The sequence below is a fragment of the Accipiter gentilis genome, chromosome 11, assembly GCF_929443795.1.
Source record: "Accipiter gentilis chromosome 11, bAccGen1.1, whole genome shotgun sequence".
Lineage (NCBI taxonomy): Eukaryota > Metazoa > Chordata > Aves > Accipitriformes > Accipitridae > Astur > Astur gentilis.
In genome coordinates, this window is record NC_064890.1 from 32,804,701 (window position 1) to 32,826,861 (window position 22,161).

Genomic DNA, 22,161 nt, shown 5'->3' on the forward strand with positions numbered 1-22,161 from the left:
ACGGACATTTAAATACAAGTTCATTTGCTGTGAAAAGAATGCCATAGGACCCTGCAGCGACCTCTGAAGGGGAGGGCAGTTTCATTGCACTCTGCTTCACTCTGAATACTTCTGCTACGTAGCCTACTATTAGCCTGTCCTCCATAGACATTAACATATTTCCTGGGAAATCCTTTTGGCAAGAGAGCGTAACTCTTGATGGCATTAGGATAGTTCTCAGGTCTAGGAAGCCTTTGTTTGGCTGCGGTATTACTTGCCTTCAGTCCGGCAGTCCCAGAATCCCAGGCGGTGTTGATCTTTTTTTATAGGTACGCTTAAGAAAGCTACAGTGGTAGGTGTTTCCTCCATATAGTCTCTCCTGAGAGCTGTTTCTTTACAGTAGCCCACCCTAAATATGCAGTTATCCTGGAGGTAAAGTGAGGGGGGGGGGGTATGTTTGACTGATCTAGCTTAGGACAGACGAGCTTTTCTAGCAAACTGAAAATTCTTGTTTCCTTTTGGCATTTCTCTGTTTGCGGTTATTAATCAATAATTAGTCTTCTACGTGGTTTGTCATTAAAAGGTAGAGTCCAGAGGTGGCTGTAAATGTCAGTGCTCCGGTTCTGTGAATTGTGGGGTCATCTGGCACTTTTGCTTTCTCATTAAAAGTGTATATCCTATCACTGTGGTTTCAAGAGCTGCAATCATGCTCTTAAATGAATTGTTTGGTGATTGCCAGGGGAGACTCTCTGCAGTGTAACCGGCCTGCCCGGCACGCGCTTACACACAGATGTATACGCACTGTATGTACCTATATACTCGTATACATAAATTTACACACACATACTACCTCCCCTCCACGCACAGAGACACATCTACACTCAAGTAGACAACTAAATATTTAACGCCCACTCTAAGCCTGAAAACAAAATATCTACCTTCAAATGAAATGACTTTGTTAAGTGTACATTGGAGGCACCACAGACTCTCTTCATCTAGAGATAGGTAGCCCATAGGAAAAAAAAAAAAAAATCATTATATTTGAAATAGATTGGCGTGATGGCTTCTACTGATGCTAGGATTTACACATCTTTTTTCTGAGTTTCCTCAAATTACTTCTGGTCATTGTTAAAGACATGACTGCTAAACAAAGCCTAGCTAAGAGAATTGGAAACATTGATTTGGGTAAGGTGAAATGTGATACTTGTTTGAAACACCAAGTGTCTGTTTTAAGTGTGTAGCCTTACCCATTGTACATACCCTGATCATTAGTACGTGACAGTCACAACTCCTACTGCTTGGTACCAATTCAGAGGTGAAATAAGTGGTGTTATAAAAGGAAGTCTAAAGAACATCATTCATTCTGCTGATGATGCTTTTTTGTTGCAAACCCAGGCCGTTGTTTCCCATTTTACAACCATTTGCAACGTATGCTTTTATGTAATGTATAATACCATTCTTATCACTTCTGAATTTGAGATGAATTTTTCTTTTTAGTAGCTCCGCTGTTAGCTCTCTACCCTCCTAGGGCTTCATTAGATTGAACTGTTCCTGTAATAAGAGTGAAGGGATAGCTCTGGTTCAGTTTGTATTATTTTTTTTATTTCATGAGCAGAATTACTTGCCAGTGATGACAAGTGTGTGGTATTATGAAGGTTAAATTTTATTGAAGGTAGCAATGTAAATGACCGGTGATTTGGCAGCCTGGAAAAGGTACGTCCTTTGAGCAGCCAAAATTCAGCTATGCATATAAACTGGAAGTTGATCTCACCCATAAAGATGCAGAAACAAGATGATACTGAAGAGTGAATCTTAATTTTAAGGTGTGTGTAGTCCCCATAGTCCCCATGCATTTCTGTTCGATGCTTCAGAAGGGTGACACTAGCTCAGATGGATGAGGACTTTTTTTCAGTATAACCAGTTTATTAAAATAAGTCAGACCTTAATGTACTTTCTCAGTTAATTCTTCATTGAGCTATTCTGTAAGTGCTCTGTTCTTGGCCTTTTGTGCTTTATTCATTGAGTTAATCATTCTGTCAATTATAACATTAGTGGGATGAACATTAAAACAGCTTCTCAGCTATTACTACAGGTAAAAAGGAAAAGCAAAGATAAAAGTAACTACTCTGTTCTTATTCTGCTTTACTATTTGGGGTTTGTTTTCACTTTTTCTTAAAATTCATGGTAAGTACTACACAACTGGCACTCTCTGAATTCTTTTGCCATAGAACACATTTCATTACTGTGGGCTTTGTAGATGCAATTTGTCAGCCAGCTTAGAGACTTGAGCCAAGATACAGCTCTTTTGTACATTTTAGGATGAAGATAAAGCATATCTGAATTGCATTATTTGTTTCACCACCCAAGGACTTTTCCAGACTGGCAGCTTTATATCTTTCTTCTGGTGAAGTAGGACTCCTTCTCCAGTACTCTGTGGTGACTTCCTTTTCTAAAAGCTGTATCTGTAACTGTTGAGTTGGCTCCTAATTTAAAACCTGGCGATTTCATACTTGTAAATAGCAAAACTTCCCTTCTCCTTTCTGTCTTTTTTTTCCCTATTCAGGAGCATTGTTCGAGGGGGAGAGGGAAGAAAGCACAGTGTTTTGGTTTTACAGGCTGGACTGTCCTGATATATAACCAGCACAAAAAGCTGACAGTCTTTTCCTCTAGGATAATGGAGTTAAATGGGACAGTAAATGCTAAGAAATGAAATAGTTGACTGTATCATAAACAGAACTGGTTTAGGATGCTCTATCTTGCCATGTCACAAAAATACAAACCCTGAACTCTGAATCACAGGTTCTGCTACACTGGAAAGTAACACTAATTAAAATTAATTTGGTATTTGACTATGTCTTGACAGCGAGATGATTTTCTCATTGTAATGAGGACTTAACTGTTAACTGAAATGATCACACACTGTCCATTTAGGAAAAATACTGTTGTGTTTTGATTCCATGCTGTCCCTTCTAATGGTGTTACCAGAGTTCATGGGACCCATTACTCTGATATACTGTACGGGTGAAGGGAACTCAATAGCTATTACGATTTTGATAGTCTCTCTTGGTCCTTTTAGTGGTGTGCAACAATTGCTATAAAGGCAGATGGGGAATATTGGAAAGATGTAGAGTATTTATAATATTTCTACAGTGCCTTTCAAACACTCTGTAATCATTTATTCTTTTATGTCCTGCTACTTTGGTGGTGTTTGCATTGTTTTCTGCTTATAGATAAGGAAAACAAGTCACAAAAAGTCACGTAAGGTGACTGCACCAGAGCAGTTACAACTGAACAGGGAATAGGGACTTAAAGGCAGAAAACTTCTGAAAACCTGCTAAAAAAAAAAGTCTTATGAGGCAATATCTCACTGATTTTTTTCAAAATTATGATAAATTTGAGAAGGTAGGGAAATTTCCCTTCCTCACTATAGAGCATCATCCAGGGAAGAATCTCAACCATATGCTCAGTAATGTAAAATAAACCCAGTAATTTTTCAAAAAATTTACAGTTCTTGATCTTGCAACCAGTTACTTGTATCAATAAGTTCATTCGCTGTCATTTGTGATGGTAACCTTCTTTTAAGGTTTCCTTATTAAAGGCTTCCATTCTGGAACTGGGTCGGCGTGTTTCTGGATACAAATAAATTGCAAAGGGGATCAGCAAGTTTCCTTGTCAGCACAGTCTCAGGAGACTCCCAGTCCTAAGACGACATGTTTGGACATGAGGTAGCCAAGTGTAGAGTTTACCTTTGTCATGCTATAGAATGACGTTGAATAATTGATTCACTTTTATTAGTTATACTGGTCTACATTACATAGAGAAAACTAGTTTTATTGCATTTCACAGCTAGTAAGTCATGAGTTGACAAAAATGAAAAATGGACATAGAATGAGCCGAGACAATGTTATAGTGTCCAGCAACTGGGCTGTAAACCCTTTAGAGCTGAGGCAGTGTTTTTCTCCTTAAACCTCCATTGTACTAGAGCAGCCCAAGAGTTACAGTTCTACGGGAAGAATTCGATCAATGTCTTCTCTAGTTCTGTGAATATAGTAGGTCTTATTCAACAAAAATATTATCATCATCACAGAGACCATCAGGGATTTCCTGAACCTGCTTATTCCCTGGCAATTCCCAGGCAAGGGACACATCAGATCTCAAGTTTATTCTGAGTTTCAAAGCCACCCAGTTGCCTTCAAACGCTGGGGGTTCTTGTATGGGCTTTGAGAGTCTCCTCCTTGGGAAGAGGGTAGCTTGCTGTTCACCCCACCTAATTTGTACTGAGCTCTAATTTCTTGTTGGCCTTATTTCCCACCAGCACAAAAATTTCTTCTCATCACCCAGAAGTGTGAGGATGCAAGACAAACAAAGGATCAGAGGATGAGGGAGAGGAAGGAGAACAAAGTGGCAGTAATAAAAGGTTATTTCGGTAGCGCCTGGCTGTACGCATGATTCATAGGTAGTGAAGCAGTCACTTTAGTAAATGGGACTTCCTGCTTACCAGGCAGTAATTTCTTTACAGATTTCTATAGGTGAGATAACAGGATAGTTGATAAGGTGAGAGTAGAAGGAAGGTGATGCAGGGGCTCTGTGGATGAGGGCACTTATGGAGAATGGAAATGTTTGGGGGGAAATGGAGAAAAGTGTGAGTGAGGCTGCTGTCTGTGGATATGAGTGAAGGGTCACTTAGGGAAAGAGTGGACTGAGAAGGGCTTTGAAGATAAGGACACAAGGATTGCATTGGTGGAGAGGTGGGATGGTGCGAATGGAGGTGAGAGAGGCTGACAGGCAGTGATGAGACAGGGGCAGAGCTCAGCCACGCTATAAATGGGTTGGACGGGGAGTAGCTAATCCTGACAGAAGGTGGGGGGAGGATTCAAAGGTGTGCATGGCTTAGTAGAGACCAATCGCAGAGTGGTCATCAGAGAAAAATGGGGCAGCGTAAGCTTTCCATGTGTGCAGTTATTCCATCACAGGGTCATCACGTGAATGAGTCTTGTCAACATCTTCTGGGTGCAATGAGAAAAAACTTTACCAACTTCCCTCTTAGGCTGTAACCTGTTTTCCAGTGTGTGGAGGGAAAACGTGAACAGTTCAGATCTCTTTTCGCCCCCAAAAAACTGTATAAGAATGGTCACCGAAGTGCTTATGGGCTGTTTTCTAACAGACCATCACCTTTACTCTTTGTAATCTAGCTTTTAGTAGAAAGACCCACTATAACTGCAAACTGATGCAAACTTCTCCAAGGTCTCCTTTAACAGCCCTTAACCTCTTTTCAGCAATTCCGGAAAGCCAACAGCCCAGTTGATGACATTTATAATCTACTTCTCTAGCACTTGAGAGAAATGACAGTATTAACCTAGCCTTCCCTCCCCAAAGAGGTGACAGCTCCTTGTTTGGTCTTATGTCTCCCGAGGCTGACAGCCTGTAAACTGGTTTTCCATCATTGAAGCGAATGACGGCCTTTAACTGGGAGCCAGAGGCTACAGGCACTACTCCATCACTTTAGAGGATGACCAGTATAACCAGTTTTCAGTCCTTCAGGAGCATGACCTGCACCTCTTCGCTGTCTTTTCTATGTTTGAAGAAATGACCTACCTTGGAAATTTGCATCCCAGTCTTTCAAGACAGGATAGTCATTCTAATTTCCATGTCTATCTTTTAACCAAATAATTTATGACAAAACACTTTAAAGTATTGTCTTAACTGTGGCAACGCACTGAATTATTGTTCTGCCCACACAAAGAAAAGAAGCAGCAAGTCAAAGATTTAGCAATTTGGCATTGAATTCTGTCACTTGGCAGCAGAAAACTCTTCGTGTTGAGAGGCGGCTGCCCCCAGAGTGCCCAAAAGAGGGGGAGGCTGTCATCTCCCAAGCTCTCTCCTCAGTCCCTCTCCTTCCACCATCTGTCTGTCAGCACACTTCGTGAATCTCCAAATATTGTTTCTCACAGATTTTTAAAACGCTGAATTTTGAAGACTGTCAGTTCAGTCCCTACATGCACACACACAAAACCCAAAGAGAAGGCAACTGTATGCGTGCGTGCACGTGTGTGTGCATGTGTGCGTGTATCTAAAGGGATTTCAGAGAAGGAAATTACATTCTTAGAAATTCATTACTGCTGCCAAACTTATTGTTTCTTCTGTTAAAGACCGGGTGGGAAAAAAAAAACCACGAAAAAGTGTCTGTCGCAAAAGGCAATGTCCAATGCATTTGACCGTGATGGTCAAGGCTCTTTAGTGTCTCAGTTGCTGTTCTTCTGTTGAAGTTGTTTCAGATGTGCTTGTTATATAGACTTAAAGATCAGGCTTGTGGGCTTTTGCTCTGAGAGACGATTTAATATTTTATTCAAAGTGGTTTTAAATTTTCCAAAGATGTTTTGTCAACCCTGATTTGTATGAATGTGACCAGGATGTATCATGTTTGCTGTAAAAAAGATGATGCTGTGAGGTTAGTAGTGCAGATGTGCCGTGGGAAAAAGGCAGTTATCTGGAATGACTTCCAATGCAGAGGGACCTCATCCAACTTCTCCCTCATGCTGAATGAGATACTACTTGAGTATGTACTTGAGTCTAGGCTGGAAAGCATGAAATGTTTCTTGGGCCTTCAACACTAAGTACCGCTATTTCAGTCGTAGGTATCTACAGCTTCTAGTGCCTACAGCCATGCGCAGTCATCAGACTATGCCTCGTACAGTCATTTAGGAAAGAGGTAGTCCCAAGAGGACCGAGTACAGATCTCAGCTCCAAGCTGTGTTACTGGGCGGAGAAACGAAAGCTGTGGCAACTCAAGCACTATGCGCAGCCAGGGCTGGTGCATCCCAGTCACTGGTATTTGTCATCAGCTGGTGCCCAGAGACAGTTTTAGCAATCCTCTTGGACTCCCAGGATGGACCCTCTAGGGTCGTCCTCATTTTCCTTTGCTCTTTCATGCCCTGAATGGTTAAATTCTTCTGCTCATTGAGCCAGTGCACTGAAAGGATTCAGTTTGTTTGCAGCCTGAAACATTGGTACAGCTTTGTAGCAACATTTTGAGAAAAATCATCCACAAGAACTTCAAGGTCATTCCCGATCGAAGAAATTATGTTCAGAGCAGTCCTTGGGGTCCCTGTCCAGCCTCAGCGCGGGGAGACAGGAGGTTGTGCCGGCAGGACAATGAAAGTCAATGGATTTCAGCTTGTGCACAGCTCCTCATTTGCCTTGATTTAAAGGTCCCAGTCTCAGTCCTTTATGGTGTATTTAGCCTTCCTTATAGGCCTCCAAGGGATCACAAGCTTCTTTATTCCTTAAAAGTATACGTTGTTGCTGTAATTGAAGCCGTTTTGTTACTGTAATTTCTCCCTAATATTACAGCTCTAGTCAAGTGTTCTTTCCCTCTGGAGGCATCAATTATTATGGGGTTTGAATAGGCCTCCTTCCAGTACATATACTTTTGCTCCCAATGCCAAAATCAGGTCACTGCGATTCTCTTCCCTAATAAAACATGGTCCAGTGTTTCTTCTTTCAAACCCGATGTATAATGTGTACTGGCGACTATTCCACTTCTCACCACCCTATTTAAAACTCCTGCTGTATTTAAGAAAAACTACAGAATGCTACAGGTTTCATGGTTATTTTCCGCATTTTCTTAGTTTCCATTAAGATGTTGAATGTCCAAAGTCCAGGGAGAAGTTTATAGGGTTTATGGAGGTACTGAACCCATGTAGATGTGAATGTTGGTGAGGGAGCAGGGGAGGAAGGCATAGCAGTGCACTTTGTGAAAGCTGTTCAGCTGAAATGAAAATGGCGCGGGGTTCATCGGCTAACCCATGTGTGTGAACTGCAGGTTTTTCTGTAAGTTGTGGTATATTTTGATGGCTGGTCCCCACAAGTCAATGGGACTCACTCAGTAGTGAGTCCTCACTGCTGCGCGCCCTGCGCCTGTTTATGGATTAATTAATCTGCATGACATCTCTGGGGATGGGGAGGAACAAGCTCTGTACCACAGACTGAAAACTGAAGCGTGGGTTTGTCTCTCCTTTTTTTGCACGGCCATGAGAAGCAGAAACTCTTAAGCTCCAAATGTTACCTGCAGAGTCCCTTTAAATACATATATCAACTAAAGTTTCCCATTTGCACCCAAGCTAAGACTCTGTGTTATTGGATTCATCGTGCTTTATTACAAGTATTTGTCTCACAGTGTTCAAACCAAGTGCAGCTTTGCATTTTAGTGAATGATTCCCCCATGAAACCCTAAAGACGCTTAACTCAGATGGGTGTATGTAGTAGTTATCGCTGCACCATCTGCCCTAAAACTTGCACTTTTCATGAGATGCCACTGCTGGGACATCTGGCACTAAAAATATGTTTTCTGCATCATCTCACAATTGAGGAGGATGCCACGGCTGTTCAGCTCCACAGGAGATTCCTTGAAGCATCCTTCTGTTATCTAATAGCTTGTGCGCTGAAGCTATGGCACTAAACTGGCCAGGGAAGGAGTTATGCTATTAAGGGAAGGCTGTGTTTTTGCTTTATGGCTTGGATTGCTGTTAGAAGGGAGTGGCACTTGTGCGATGGATTGATTGATATGTAGCCAGTCTGTCTTATATCCTATAAATCAATAGTTGATGTGATAGTACTAAAATGCCTATGTAATATACTGTAAGTCATCTTCTATTATCCAAAAGCAAAAAACCTGCAAAATTGATGCACAGCCGTGTTTCTCAAAGTTTGGCATGTCTTACTGAACTGTTTCTGTATAGCTTGAACCTGCAACGTACTGGGATTTCCTTCTTAATTTACAGACTATTTTCCCCCTTAAAGCTGCCCACAAAATATTGTGTCTCAAGACCGGGCCGTACGAGTAGGTCATACAGTACGAGTATGTCCTACGGTACGAGTAGGTCAGCGGCTTGGTGCTCCCTTGTGTTATACAATTTTTTTTCCATTCTTGGCAAAAGCCGCCATCCGAGCCTGTGTGTTTTCTTGTAGGAGGTGGAGCTGTGCCGCATTAGCAGCCAGGAGAAGCTGGGGCTGACTGTCTGTTACAGGACTGATGATGAGGAGGACACGGGGATCTATGTCAGCGAGGTAAGGACATGGCAATGGGGAGGAGGGTGGGAGATGCTCGTGGTGGAGGGCTGAACGTGCCAGGGAACGTAAGAGCAAGTGCTCTGAGACCAGAGCGTAGAAGTGTCGGCTGTCAGCCAGCACGTGTCACTTTCAATTCGTTTAGATTATCAGTTTAAATTATGTTGCCCGAGTAGTGTATTATTACTAGTGAGCTTCTTTAATGTGAATGCTTTTAACTACAACTTCGTAGTTAGGGAAATACAAAGCAGTCTAAGCATGGTCTGAATTTTGAAAGCAGTCTGCCCTTATGATAGATATCAGGCAGAGTTTTTAAGGAGAAAAGCACCTTCTCCCCACCCTGCTTGCATTCGCCCCCTGCCACAGCCTCAGTAATCATAACGGTGGATAATAATTATTTTACTATTTTTGGTTTTGATACAGTTGTGGTACACACCGACATACCACAGGTGGGTGGAGACAGTAGCTTGGGAGAGGAATATGTTGGAAAGACTAACAATATTTTTTGCCAGACAAAAAACAGAATACCGGATGCTGAGATGGGACGAACCGTCAGGTTTTCATTGGCTTCACCAGCAAAACATGGCATCCAGGGTGCTAGTGTTTCACAGGTTCAGCCCACAAGACTTCCAGGACCACTAGCTCCCTTTCAGTCTCCAGCCACTCAAAGAGGGTTGTTTTTCTGGGTAAAGCGAACTCTTGTGAGTCCAAGGTCACCGGTGATCGTTCTGCATGAACTGCGTTCTCACTTTTGTGACACATTGAACCAAATTTGGACATTAGGAAAAGGTTCTTCGCTGAGAGGGTGGTCGGTCACTGGAACAGGCCCCCCAGGGAAGCGGTCACGGCACCAGGCCTGCCAGGGTTCGAGCAGCATCTGGATGATGCTCTTAGTCATATGGTGTAGTTTTAGGTTTTCCTATGAGGAGCAGGGAGTTGGACTCCACGATCCTGCCAACTTGAGATATTCTATGATTCTGTGATTCTAAATTCTGAGCGAAGCTCATGGACAGAGGCAATCAGTAGAGAGAATTCTCCTACGTATTAGGGAACGGGTATGAAGGCAAGTTTGCACGTTCACAGGCCAGCAGCAATGTCAAAGAAGCAGAAAAGCACAGCCTTGGAACAAGAGTGAGGAATTAATATAAGACTACCCAAGAATAAGTCTTCCACCAGTTGTATAATCGCTGCTGTTAAAATCTGTTTGACCTTGTGAGGACAAAGAAAGTGCAGGAATCTCTTAATACACTCCAGGATTGTATCTGAAATGTGCTGGTTTTCCTACATGGCAGAAATTTCTCAGACCTTTTAAAGTGAGTGTAATTATATTGTCTTTCGTACTTGATTAAGCACTTCAGGATCATATTTTTTTTTCTGTGACAATGCACAAGAAGGAAATAACATCTAACAGCTGTAGAGGATGTAACCTGCAAACCAAATGCTCAACACAAATGTTCGGTTTGAAAAAATAGCTTATGGCATGACGAGGCAAAATAAATGATTTAAGATAACCATCAAGTGAAAGGTGATAGATCGAATTGCCCTGCAATGAACAGTAGGTCATTGCTCAGGGATGAGCTATAGTGACTTTGATAAACTGTTAATGGAGGCCTAAACATCTATTTAGGTTAAACTAACTTAAAATTAACTGACTCAGACCAGGAACGACATACAATACCTGAGAGTGATCTATACAATATAGATCCTTTGGGGTTTTTTGCTGTTTCCTTGCGAGCTGCAAAATTCCAGAGGAAGTAACAGATTGATAACTGAGATAATCGTTTAATAGTAAATGTTTCCATGAAAGAAAAATAAACCTGCCCTTTTCCCGAAGACAGGCCCATTTGTATAGAGGTATCAACTGCTGCAGAAGCACCTCAGTCCATAGTGAACTTCCAGAGAAGAGGGAGTCTGTCATTAATTCTTAGTGCTCTGACAGCTGAAGGTTAATGCCTGACAGTGGCATAAGAAAGTATTAATCTGAAAATCATATGCTCCCAACCCTTTCTGTCTTTAGGCTTTTATCTGAAACAAGCTCATGTGATTATTTAAAGAACGGTTGAGTTCGTATGACTCTAAAGGAAACTTCAGATTGTTTGTGTACAGAGTAAAAATGGTACTTTTACAAATTGTGCAATTGTGCAGCTGTTACCATTTCCAGTAAAAACCTTTCCATGTTCAGTTACTGGATGTTGTCCTGTGCAGGTTGATCCAAACAGCATTGCTGCCAGAGATGGCCGGATCCGTGAAGGAGACCGCATTTTGCAAGTATGTGACAATAGACTCTTCCTTAAACTCTTTCTTCAGACAAATGTGCAGTGCCGTGTTCTCTGTGGACTGTTAATGAGGGAAGGTAGTTCTCTTTGTTACTGTGATCGATGAGAAAATCCATGTCTGTCTGTTTTTTAACACAATAGCCGGGAGCTAGAGTGCGTGTACTGAAAAATGAGAATGACAAACTTGTTCTGGCTCATGCCCTTATGTCCCATGTCTTTTTTTGCCATATTTATTAGTAAATCTCATTTCCCCTATGTTCATCTCAGTGTCAAATTCTAAACAGGGACTCTGCAGACATAAATATGGGTGTCAGAGACTTGCTGATCATTCACTGATCGCATAAATTTGGGTAAAACTCATTTGTGCTGAGCGTATATGGTAAGAGTTTTCATATAAAAAATGTGCTGTTAGTGAAGGATGATATTGAACACACTTGAGGAGGGGGTTCATTAGGCTTGTGTTAATATTTTCTTTCCTCCACCAACAAAACATTGGTTTTCCGAGTTCCTTTTCTAATCCACCATCTTGGCTTCTTTTTCCCCCTTTGTTTCTATTGATCCGCTCATTTAAAGGGCTGCCCCACAGATAGGTTTGTGTGATACAGCATAGCCCCTGTGGGTACGGGTGGCCGGCTGCTGGCTCGGGAGGAGGGCAGCGTACCTCTGCAACGAGGGAAGGAGCTAGAAGAGCAGTGGATTTCTGTCTTCAACTGGCAGTGAACAGCAAATTTTTTGCCCCAGCGACAAAATCACAAAACAGCTACCAGAAATCAGTAGACTGGAAACTCTTTGCTCTACTGTAGCATTTTAGTTCTGGTTCCCAGTCGATGACCCTTGCATTTTAACCTTTTCTCACTGGAGCCCCAGAAGTAGCTCCTGGTGATGACAGGTTGCTTTTCTGTAGCACGTTCTATAATTGCCCTTCATTAATTTAGGCACGTGAGCTTTCACGTTGTCACAAGATCAGCCTGTTCCTTCCCTCCAGTGCTTTCATTTCTGTGGGAAATGTCTTTGCTGAAACGTGTGCCTCTACCTCTTACCCTGGTGTCAGCTTTGGGAGTCTTAACTAACACAACAGGATCTACGAGCTGGCTTACCAAGTGGAAATAATAAGTTACATTTTGATGTCAGGGCTCACTCAGGGGCTGCTGGTTTATTCTCTGTGTGGTTGGGAACGTGAAAACCTTCACAGGACAGATGGTGTTCCCCCCCCCCAGAAGACACAGACGCCACAGCGCGAGGGCAGCGAGCTCCTCGGTGGTACTGGGAGTGATGGGACCACATCATGGGGTGCGGGTAGGAGAGGAAAAGTCAGCGCACTGCCTTCTGCGTCTTTCTGTAAAATACCTACTGAAGAAAGCAAAGAGGATATAACGACATTTTTAACTTTCAAAAATCAGAAAAAACCCTAGTTTATTTGACAGAGTAGAAACAACTTTCATTCCTACTCTGTGCATTTCAAGATAAGGACATAAGGGTAGGTCCATTCTCTGCTCCTTTCCTTGCTTTCTAAAACTTCTGGGTGAAGTGGAGAGCCAACAGCAGTTCAGACAAATGTTCTCCAGTTCCTAACGAAATTCATTTCGATTGTGAGTAAAGACTCGAGGGGCGAGAGAAAAGCATAGGTAATTCTGCCGTCCTTTTGTAGACTGGAGCATTACTTTAATGTCAGTGCTGATATATAGCTATGAGTTTGATCATTAAAGTTAACACCCAGAGAGTTATGTGGGGTTTACTTTCATATCTGAAAACACATTGACCCTCTATCTGCTCTTACTGATGAGATAACTCAGAGAAATAGAAGGTGACAGTGCCATTATGGGGGGATTACTCTGAGGCTGGGTGAGAGCCGGATCCTTGAGCGTGGGGACGTTTTCTGTGGGTGGCGGATGGCATTGGTTAAGGCTGGGTGGGACGCGCGGCTTTGTGTATTTCTCACAAAATCACGGCAGATTTCCTCACGTTTTTGAGGCTGAAACTGTCCCCTTCTCATTCTCACAAACCTCACACCTCTCACTCTCACAGCCCCCTTAAGCACCTGAGAACAGCCTGAGTATTTCACGTGAAATGTTACAAAGTCCAGGGAAAGGTTTGATAAGGATGGTGCCTAAACTCCTGCTGTTTTTAACGGTGAACCTCCAGGCTGACGAGTGCTGCCCGTGGGAGCGAGGTGCCGTGGGGCAGGCTGAAGTCTCTGCTCTCTGGGTTAGGGCAGCTCTGCGTTATCAAATGGTCGTCTGGTCTCCCACAGACCACTGCTGTCCCTTAATGTAAGCTTTGAAGGGTCCCAGGCATTTTACTTATTGCTGGTTAGATAATGAGGGTACACACTGGGCTTTTCTTTGATCTGAATTAAAGCTGTGTTTTCCAGTCAAGGCTTTCAGGCCAAACATACGTGGAGGAATGCAACTTTCTCTTTACTTTTCAATCAATCAGGAAGTTCCCGCTGCTTTGAAATCAAACCCTTACAAGATTTTATTTCCCCCAAATATTCAGATCCCTCTGTCTTCCGGTTCTGTTTTCACCCATTTTCAAAGAGACCAAGTTTTTGTTGTTGTTGCTGCTACAATGAGAATAATCCACTTCTTGTGCTGTGAACTGGACAAAACCAAATACATATGGAAAATAAGATTTCTATTTGATTCCTCCAGTAAAGGGTTTGGACAATGCAAGAAGTGTTTGTAACCATGTAGTCATGGACGTGGATGTTTTAATGAGCTGACAGATAGGAGGAAGGTAGCGAGAAAAGCACATCTGCATTGGAGAACCACTTATATTTTGATAAGGGGGATACATATGTTTTGTGTGGTTCTGGATACTAAGCTGTCCACACAAATATGAAATGATTAAATGGAGCGGCAATAAGCAGTGGCCTGTAAGTATTGCCTGGTGAGAGATAATACTGTAGCTCTCTAATTGGCTCACTACCAGCATACAGTGTGACTGATTTCATCTGTAGCATTACCAGTCTTGCTTCCACCAGCACTATTATCTCAGAGTGACACTTCCATTACTCTGAACGGAGAAAGATGAACGTCACCTGTCAAGGGCTGGTTAATTGTGTTGCTAGATGTATGTTACCAGGGCGCAGGTTGGACATTTATGAACATAACTGCTTCCTCTGATGTCCACCATCCTTCAACGATCGATACAGCTCTTACAGTAAGCGCATAATTGAGTGAAGGCACTTACCACTGAGGGGCTGAAGATGAGCCCGTTGCGCGAGTTTCATTGTCCATACATTCAGCACAAATGAGCTGATATCTGCCCTTTATTGTGTGTTGCTTTGTGGAAATAGAAACTAATGTGCCACTTTCATTTGTTTTCTAGATAAATGGCCAAGATGTCCAGAATCGGGAAGAGGCAGTGGCATTGCTCTCCAGCGAAGAATGCAAGAAAATTGTGTTGCTGGTCGCAAGACCGGAGATGCAGGTTAGACTAAATAGGTGCACTGAGCCAGAACCTGGGTTATACTGTACATTCACTGTCACTGAAGTAATGAACTGCTGAGAAATAGGAATGTCAAAGTTCTCGACAAAAGGAGGAAACAGATAATTGCTGAGCTTTGGCCCTGTTTAACCAACAAAGAAAATAACATGTTGTTACTAGGGCTTGTTTTCCCCAAACTAAGCAATTCCTTTCCAGCAGGCAGAGTAAGCAGGTATACAGATCAGGCTGGCAGCACTAATACGACATTAGTAAAATATGAAGTAGAACTTGAAAATTATGTATTACTCTTTAGATGGTTCTTATTTGTTCTGGGGGGAAATTTCCCATACTTACCTCACTCGTTTATAGGAACTTACGTAAAGCTGTAGTTGGCCATCAGTGATGTCTCTTTTTATCCTATGCGCTTATAAGCGGGCATGTAAACTATTCATTTATGTACCAGTTATGGGACTTTCACCACAATACCATTCAGCAAACCTGGATCTAATTGTTTTCAAAGCACCTTGGTCACAAAAATGTGCTTGCATCTTAGGAGGTGCATTTTCAAAAGCTTTTAGAAACATTTCTATGGTTTTAAACATAAAACGATGCCAATGCCAAGAATCTTGCCATGCCAAGAATTTTTTATATCATTGCAGGGGGCATATGTTAGGTTGATCACCTAACTTAAAGGAAAGGTAGAGTAAAAGGAGAATACTGTTTGTACTTCCATTTATATTCTGTTTATAGACCATTGCAAAGCAAAAGACAATATATTGTCACTGTTCTCTCCATCTGCCAACAATTCAGAGTTGGTTATGTTGCCATTTGTCTCTCATGCTATTGATCTCATATTCTCAGTCTCGCTAGCTGCATGCTTTGTATAAATTAAATTGAGTAAGTGTAATTCAGTGCCACTTGGAATCTTTACTTGCATACGGTAGTTAAAAAAGATTCACAATTTCAGCATTCATTTCCTTTATGTTTTTCAGGAATCTAAACATTTCCCATAAAACTGGTGACACAGTACAGCAAAAAAAGCCATGCGTCAGTTTGTGTTGCAAAATTGTAGCCCTCACTGGAAGTTTCAGAAGTTTTGAAAGAGCTGTTTCAATATTATTCTTAGCATTTTTCACTAGGATTTTGTTTTTCAGTAGGGAACAGAAACCCACCCACTTATAAAATACATGCCCAGGGAAAGTTCATTCCCTGAATCTGTTTAGACTGGTCAACATGAAAAAGTTACATCAATATGAGATAAGGGCTTCCCTGGCTGTACCAATATAGCTTCCCATGTGGATGCTCCTTTCAAATTATAGAAGTGTGTTTTATTTGGGGTTGGAGCTTCGGTGTTGGTTTTTTTGTTTATGTGTTTTAAAAACATATCCGTACAAAACTGAAGAAAAAGCCATAGTATGTCAGAAATCAGGCTGTCCATAAACTGGTTTCTGCTAGTTGTGTTGCTTTGACTCTGCTAAAACACAGCAGGATTAAGCAGGCTTTTATTTCTAGACAGAAAACGGTAATGGCAGTATTGCAATCTTGAAGGGTGACTGCTGAGCACATTCATTTGGTAACAGGGAAGAAAACCTTCTCTGACCATTTATTTGCACAGTGAATACGGATGAATAATTAAGTTTTGAAACAGAGCACTGGAGGAGCACACAGCCTTTGTTTAATTGTAAACAAATGGCAGAGGCATGTGCGTGTATGTGCACACAGTGTATGTAGTGCACATGTATACTAAGCCATATACTATTTTTATTCTGAAAGCTGTAACAGAAGCATTCCCATTACTTAGGTACTGGGTCTGCCACAGTCAAAGCAGAAGATTCGCCCAAGTGAGATTCATCTTCCATCCTCCAGCTTTGTTAATCACTGCAATTTCCTGAAATGAGGGAAATTCAACTGCATCCTTTATGGTAGAGGAAGGCTGTGTTTGTGCTTTCCTTGGGAGAAAAAAGCAAACAAGACAAGTAAACAAAACTAGTGGCCAGTACCAGATGTTTCAGAGAATGGTTTGAAAGTCCCGTTAAGGACAAACATAAAAATTACACGTCCTCAAGAAAAAAAGCCTTCTTCTAATCCCAAACTGTTAGAGGCTGGCTTTGCCAAGGGAAATGGCAAAAGGCTTAATGTTCTTTATAAGAGGAAAGAGTTCATTGGCGTGGGCAAAAACCCGTCAGAGCTTGTGAAGGAAACAGTGGTTTCCTGCCAGTATTCGGTCAGAAGTGCCACAGAGCATCAATCCCTCCTTGTGCAGCTTTGAACTATTACCTGCTGGTTTGGTGTAACTTTTCTGACCAGCGTCTGTGGCCAGAGCTCTCCCGGCTTTGAGGCAGCGGTACTTCTGCTGGTGGTGTTGGCCTGTGTCACATTGCTCTTGCTGTCTTGGGACGTGAATAGTTGGCATTCTTGTAATTGTCTAATGCTGAGACTTTTTACCTTTTAGCATCTTTTTGTCAGCTTCTTCCTCTGGTTCCTTCACCAGCAACCAAACAATCAGTGTTTCCTTCTGCCACGATCTCGTCGTTATAGCCAGGAGTGCCACTGACCAATATTTTCCTTTTTGACGCAGCGTGCTATCCGGCAAGAGACTACAGATACCAATGGATGTGTGCCACGTGCACGCATGTGCGCGATGAACAGAATGGGAAGAATAGCGTTTTAGGCCGGGGTGCCTGTTTTATCTGTTTAGAAAGATGTGAAGGGTGCAAAGTGGGTGCGGGAAGAGGATATACTCACTTGACAGAAAATGTAGCATCCCCTCCTGTCCTTTTGCAACACTGTCTTCACCAAATGTCAAAGTATTATTTTACACTTGGGGGGGGAAAAAAAACCCCAAACAGATAAGCCTTGCTTCCAGGCACACCGCGAGAACAAAAACAACCTCCCTTCAAGTCGCCGCATCTTTCTGTCACCCTACTCTGTTTGTTTGTTTACCTGGAAGATCAGTGGGAAAATGGTGACAGAAACACAACATAAGGTTTCTATTGAGGTGGCGGCAGCAGGGCACAGCGCTGGGACAGAGGTTGTTAGAGGAAAGAGCCCGCTTGCCTCCTGGCCCTATTAGTAACGTCGCGGCTCTTTCGGCGCGGGGGCTCTCGGCGGTAATGAACATGACAGCTTCAGGATTATGCGCGGCGCCTTTCATACCTTTTGAAAGGAAATAATGTCTGTGCTGTGCAGTCTCCTTCATTACGAGAGAAAATCAGTCATACTGTTTCAAGAAAGGATAAAAGGCATGAGTCCCATTTTTTTTTATCCTTCTTTTTCTTCTTCTCTTTTTGAGACATGAACTCCTACCGCCTGGCTTTCTGAAGAGAATCATTAGGATAAAAAGAACTAGTCAAGCATTGCCATTTGGGTTTACCCTGTTTTAGCATGTGTCCTTGCTAACATAATATAATGTACTAATGTATTCTTTGCAGCTGGAGGAAGGGTGGCTGGATGATGAAAGGAATGAATTCTTAGAGGAGTTAAACTTGGAAATGTTGGAAGAGCAGCATAATGAAGCGATGCAGTACACAGCGAACGAGGTGGAGCAGGTAGGACTGCTACTAAACGCATCATTTGAAATTTTGCTAGGTATACTTTTTTATTAAGAGAGAATAAAATGATACGCTGTAAAATGGAGTCAAACGCTTTGATAGAATTCTTTCTCTAAAATGCTGTGAACTCTGGCACGCTGTAGGTAAGGAAGAGGAGAACAATAGATGCTTAGGCCCAGTATGACAAGACAGCAAACAATTTAGGAGGTTATGATAAGTGCAGATTTCCCATTTTCTCTGAACTCTTAGAATAATATTGCTTTCCTTGTTTTAATCCTGAAGTGTTTGGCATTTATGTTGTTATATTTTATGTCAAGGTGGTTTTTTTTTTTTAATGAATTGCATCAGTGTAGCACCCAGAGCTCCAAGCTGGGATAGGTGCCTGTCTTGTTGTCTGCATGCAAAGTATGAACCTGCCCTTGCAGCAAAGAGCTTGCAAAACTAGATGGAAGAGATGTTTAAAATAAACAACAGGTGTTTTGGTAATACAAGTGTATTTTTCTTATACCGACAGCACACAGCTCTGCATTTGTTTTGTTAATGGAGACAAATAGGCATATTGTTAGCATAGTCTCAGCTTGCTGCTATCCGGACTTTTACCTGCCCATATGTGCTGTAAGCTGTGAGACTGTGGCAAAGAGGCACGCGCGCCCCCAGCCATACAGTTTCATCAAGGGACGGGTCTTCTCAGTTGTGCTTCGTTGTGGAAGGCGTAAGTGACCTTATCCACTCCTGGATCAGACGATCTGTCAGCATGCACACCTGTGCACAGCCAAAGAAATAAAATCCAGCTCCATCTCCTGGCTTCTGCATGTATGCAGCTGGGGAAAAACTGGTTTTCCACCAGCAGGAATCTATGATTTACAATTTTTTCCCCATTCTGAACTGCTCAAAAGCAGAGCCTGAGACATTTTTCTTTGAAGCAAAGAGGGGGAGAAAGACTGTGCGAGCCTTCCTTCTTCTGGAAACCTGGGAGCTTATTGGGCTAAGAGGAGACCTGGCTTCAAGTACCTCACCGCTTGGTCCACATTGGGGGCCTGAACGCGCATCTATCCTCTTTCCTCCCCACCTCCCCTCCAGCCTCGAGGCTGGGCTGTCAACTAGGTGATAGCTCCTATTAAAGCTCTTCACTGTACATAAATTAAGTATTCATTGGGACAGCGACACCGAGAGAATAATTAAGTCAATTATCTGGAATATGATAGATCGGATTACAAATCCTTGATCTCATACGCATTTAGTTATTTATACAATGTGAAATAACTGCAGGGTCAGAGGTGAAGGAGGCCTTGCAACAGGACTTACAGTAGCCTTTTAGTTATGACCCTCTTTTCCAGGCAGTGAGCCAAGCCTCAGTTTCCCAGGTTAAATGTGCCAACTGCTGCACTGCTAGCTACTTTGAACTGATATTTGGCATCTTGTTTATTTTTTTGACCACAAATTTTATCTTGGATAGCAAAAGATTTCCTGTCAGAAAGAACACTTGTTCTTTGCAAAGCAGTTCCCTTTGCACAGTAACATTTTCACACAAACACCTACTTCTGGTAGAAATTCTTGAGCAGGTCTGTCTACAAACCCCTACTAGCCCCTCACACGACGTGTTGAGACCTCTGAAATCACTTCACAGTTGTGACCTTCCGCTCCCAAGTTCTTGTCACACTTTGGCTTTTTCACTGAATTTGGGTTGCGGAGAATGTTAATTATTGAACAGTGATGTTCTGTGAAGTGATTTCACAGAACCCATTGAGATTGTTTATTCCCCACTGGGATTTTATACTATGGATAATTTTTTTCTCCCCTACTGAAATTTTACATTACTGTAAAAGAGAGCTACACTTGAAAAAATTATGGTCACTTGTGCTCTGTTGGTGTCTGACGTTGGGTTGCGTGAAGTAATTCTAGGACAGCCAGACATTTCTTTGCCCTTCTGATGAGTAATCGAATCAACCAAATGCAGCTTGGTGTGTAATGGGGCGTCAGTAATTTGTGACAGCTGCTGTCTCTCTAGACTCTATGTAGTGACTCGGCAAGTTGGAAAACCGGTTCTTTACTCCTTGTTAGGCTGGGAAACCTAGCAGTTTCCTGAGGTGAATCACATAATCCTTTGGAGCAATGAAACCACTTTCATTGCAGCTGCCAGTGGCCAAGCTGAGTATCTTCAAGCTCCCCGGTTGGCCGTGGAGATTGCGCTCCAACGCCAGCCTTGATTTTTGTGAACCAAAACACGGTCCTTTAGCTTCATAATCATCTGTCATCGTGAATCTTGTGAGCTGCAGGATTGAATGCACACTGTAGCAGAATATCCTTCCAAATATGAGTCTGTTTTACAGAATGCCGTTTTAACATTTAGTGTGAGCTGTCACAGAAGAAATTGGTACAGTTCGTAACAGAAGAATCAAGTAGATAGTCGTGTCTTTTCTGTATGTTTTTGAGCCACTCTCTAGAATTCAATCAAGAATTGTATCTTCTCTGTATAGAATAGTCCAATAAACCTTGAGGAAAGATGTAATTCTCCATTTTTTAGAACTCATTGTATTCCTTCCCCTTTACAACTTCGTGGTTCATTGTGCAGCAGAGATAACTTTCAGACAAATACCATACATTTGCCATGCAGAAATTCTTTTTGGTATCATGGAATATATCAAAACCTATTAAGAAGAGAAAGAATTGGATAAAAAAATTTCATTCTAGTTCATTCAAAGCTGAAGTAGAGTGAAAATACCTGAGGGAAATTCTTTTTTGAGAGGCCTGTTTTGAAAGAACAGCATTGTTTGCAGAAGAGCATGTTCCCTTTTAGTGCACCAGTGAAATCAATCCCAATCTTCCCTCGTGGCTGGAATACCTCATGGTTAGCCTGCCACTGGAGATTCCTCTCGCTCTGGTCAGTCGCCCTCTCGCTGTCAGAGACTGACCGGAGAGCCCTGCGTCTCTGTTTATTAAAGCCTTTGACTGAATCTCACTGCCGTCAGACTTTAGTAGCAGTCTGGGTTTTGCGTCCCAGTATACATCGTAAGTTGTAAAATGAGAATAGAACAGTGCCTGAATTCCTCCAAGATTAGCCACTTTATAGGCATCAATGCTTGCTGGAGCTGAAATGCAGAATCTTTTGAGGTTCATTTATTGCTTGATTGTACGCACTGCCAGGTTCGCCTTCTCATTATCTGAGTTCTCACTGCAAAGATGAGGCCTAAGGAGCCCTTTGGTATTTGAAACAGAAGTAATTGTAGAAGAGATTGACAACATACGTTTGAAAACAAACACTTTGTTTGGAATAGATAATAGAAAACACTGACAAAAGCAACGCACTGACAATGGAGACTATCTCTTTTTTTTTCAGAAGGGACTTAACCTGGAATTAGGCTTGCTACCTTTCAAAATAAAATTAAAACCATCTCATGCTGTAAAAGACTGCTCGGTCTGCACACGTTTAGGAGCTCTGGCAAGCGTGGCAAGTCCAGGACAGAAATGCCACGGGCTACCTTACTTGAATCACAGTTGATTTTTTAAAAAATGTATCTCAAAAACATGCAGTACAATAAATATCTGTATTACTCTCCATTTTCTTAATTGAACTAGCTGCAAATATCCACATACTGAGGAAAGATTTAATGTGATATGGATGTCTGCTTTAGGTTGAGAAGAATCTGATTCTACAGGGACTTGTTTCTTCCTGACAGGGAGGGGAACCCAAAGTGACTACCTGACATTCAGGTGCCTGTACTATAGACACTTATATTTGGTCAAATCAATCCCACTCATCTGATTTCTGCTAGGCTGGAAAGATGGAGTTTGCTTTGTTTATATCTTTTGTGTGTGTGTGTTAATTATGGATAGTGTAACTTGAGTAGATGGCAGCGTAT

At 42.1% G+C, this 22,161-nt stretch overlaps 1 protein-coding gene across 2 annotated transcripts in view; it reads left to right on the top strand.

Moving 5' to 3' along the window:
- Positions 1-22,161, top strand: part of PDZRN4 (PDZ domain containing ring finger 4) — a 251,475-nt gene that overhangs the window by 224,733 nt on the left and 4,581 nt on the right. For both annotated transcript variants that reach the window (XM_049814323.1, XM_049814324.1), the window contains 4 exons: positions 8,947-9,045; positions 11,251-11,313; positions 14,652-14,753; positions 18,182-18,298. In XM_049814323.1, the coding sequence (XP_049670280.1) occupies positions 8,947-9,045; positions 11,251-11,313; positions 14,652-14,753; positions 18,182-18,298 (381 nt within the window). The remainder of the gene's footprint in view (positions 1-8,946; positions 9,046-11,250; positions 11,314-14,651; positions 14,754-18,181; positions 18,299-22,161) is intronic.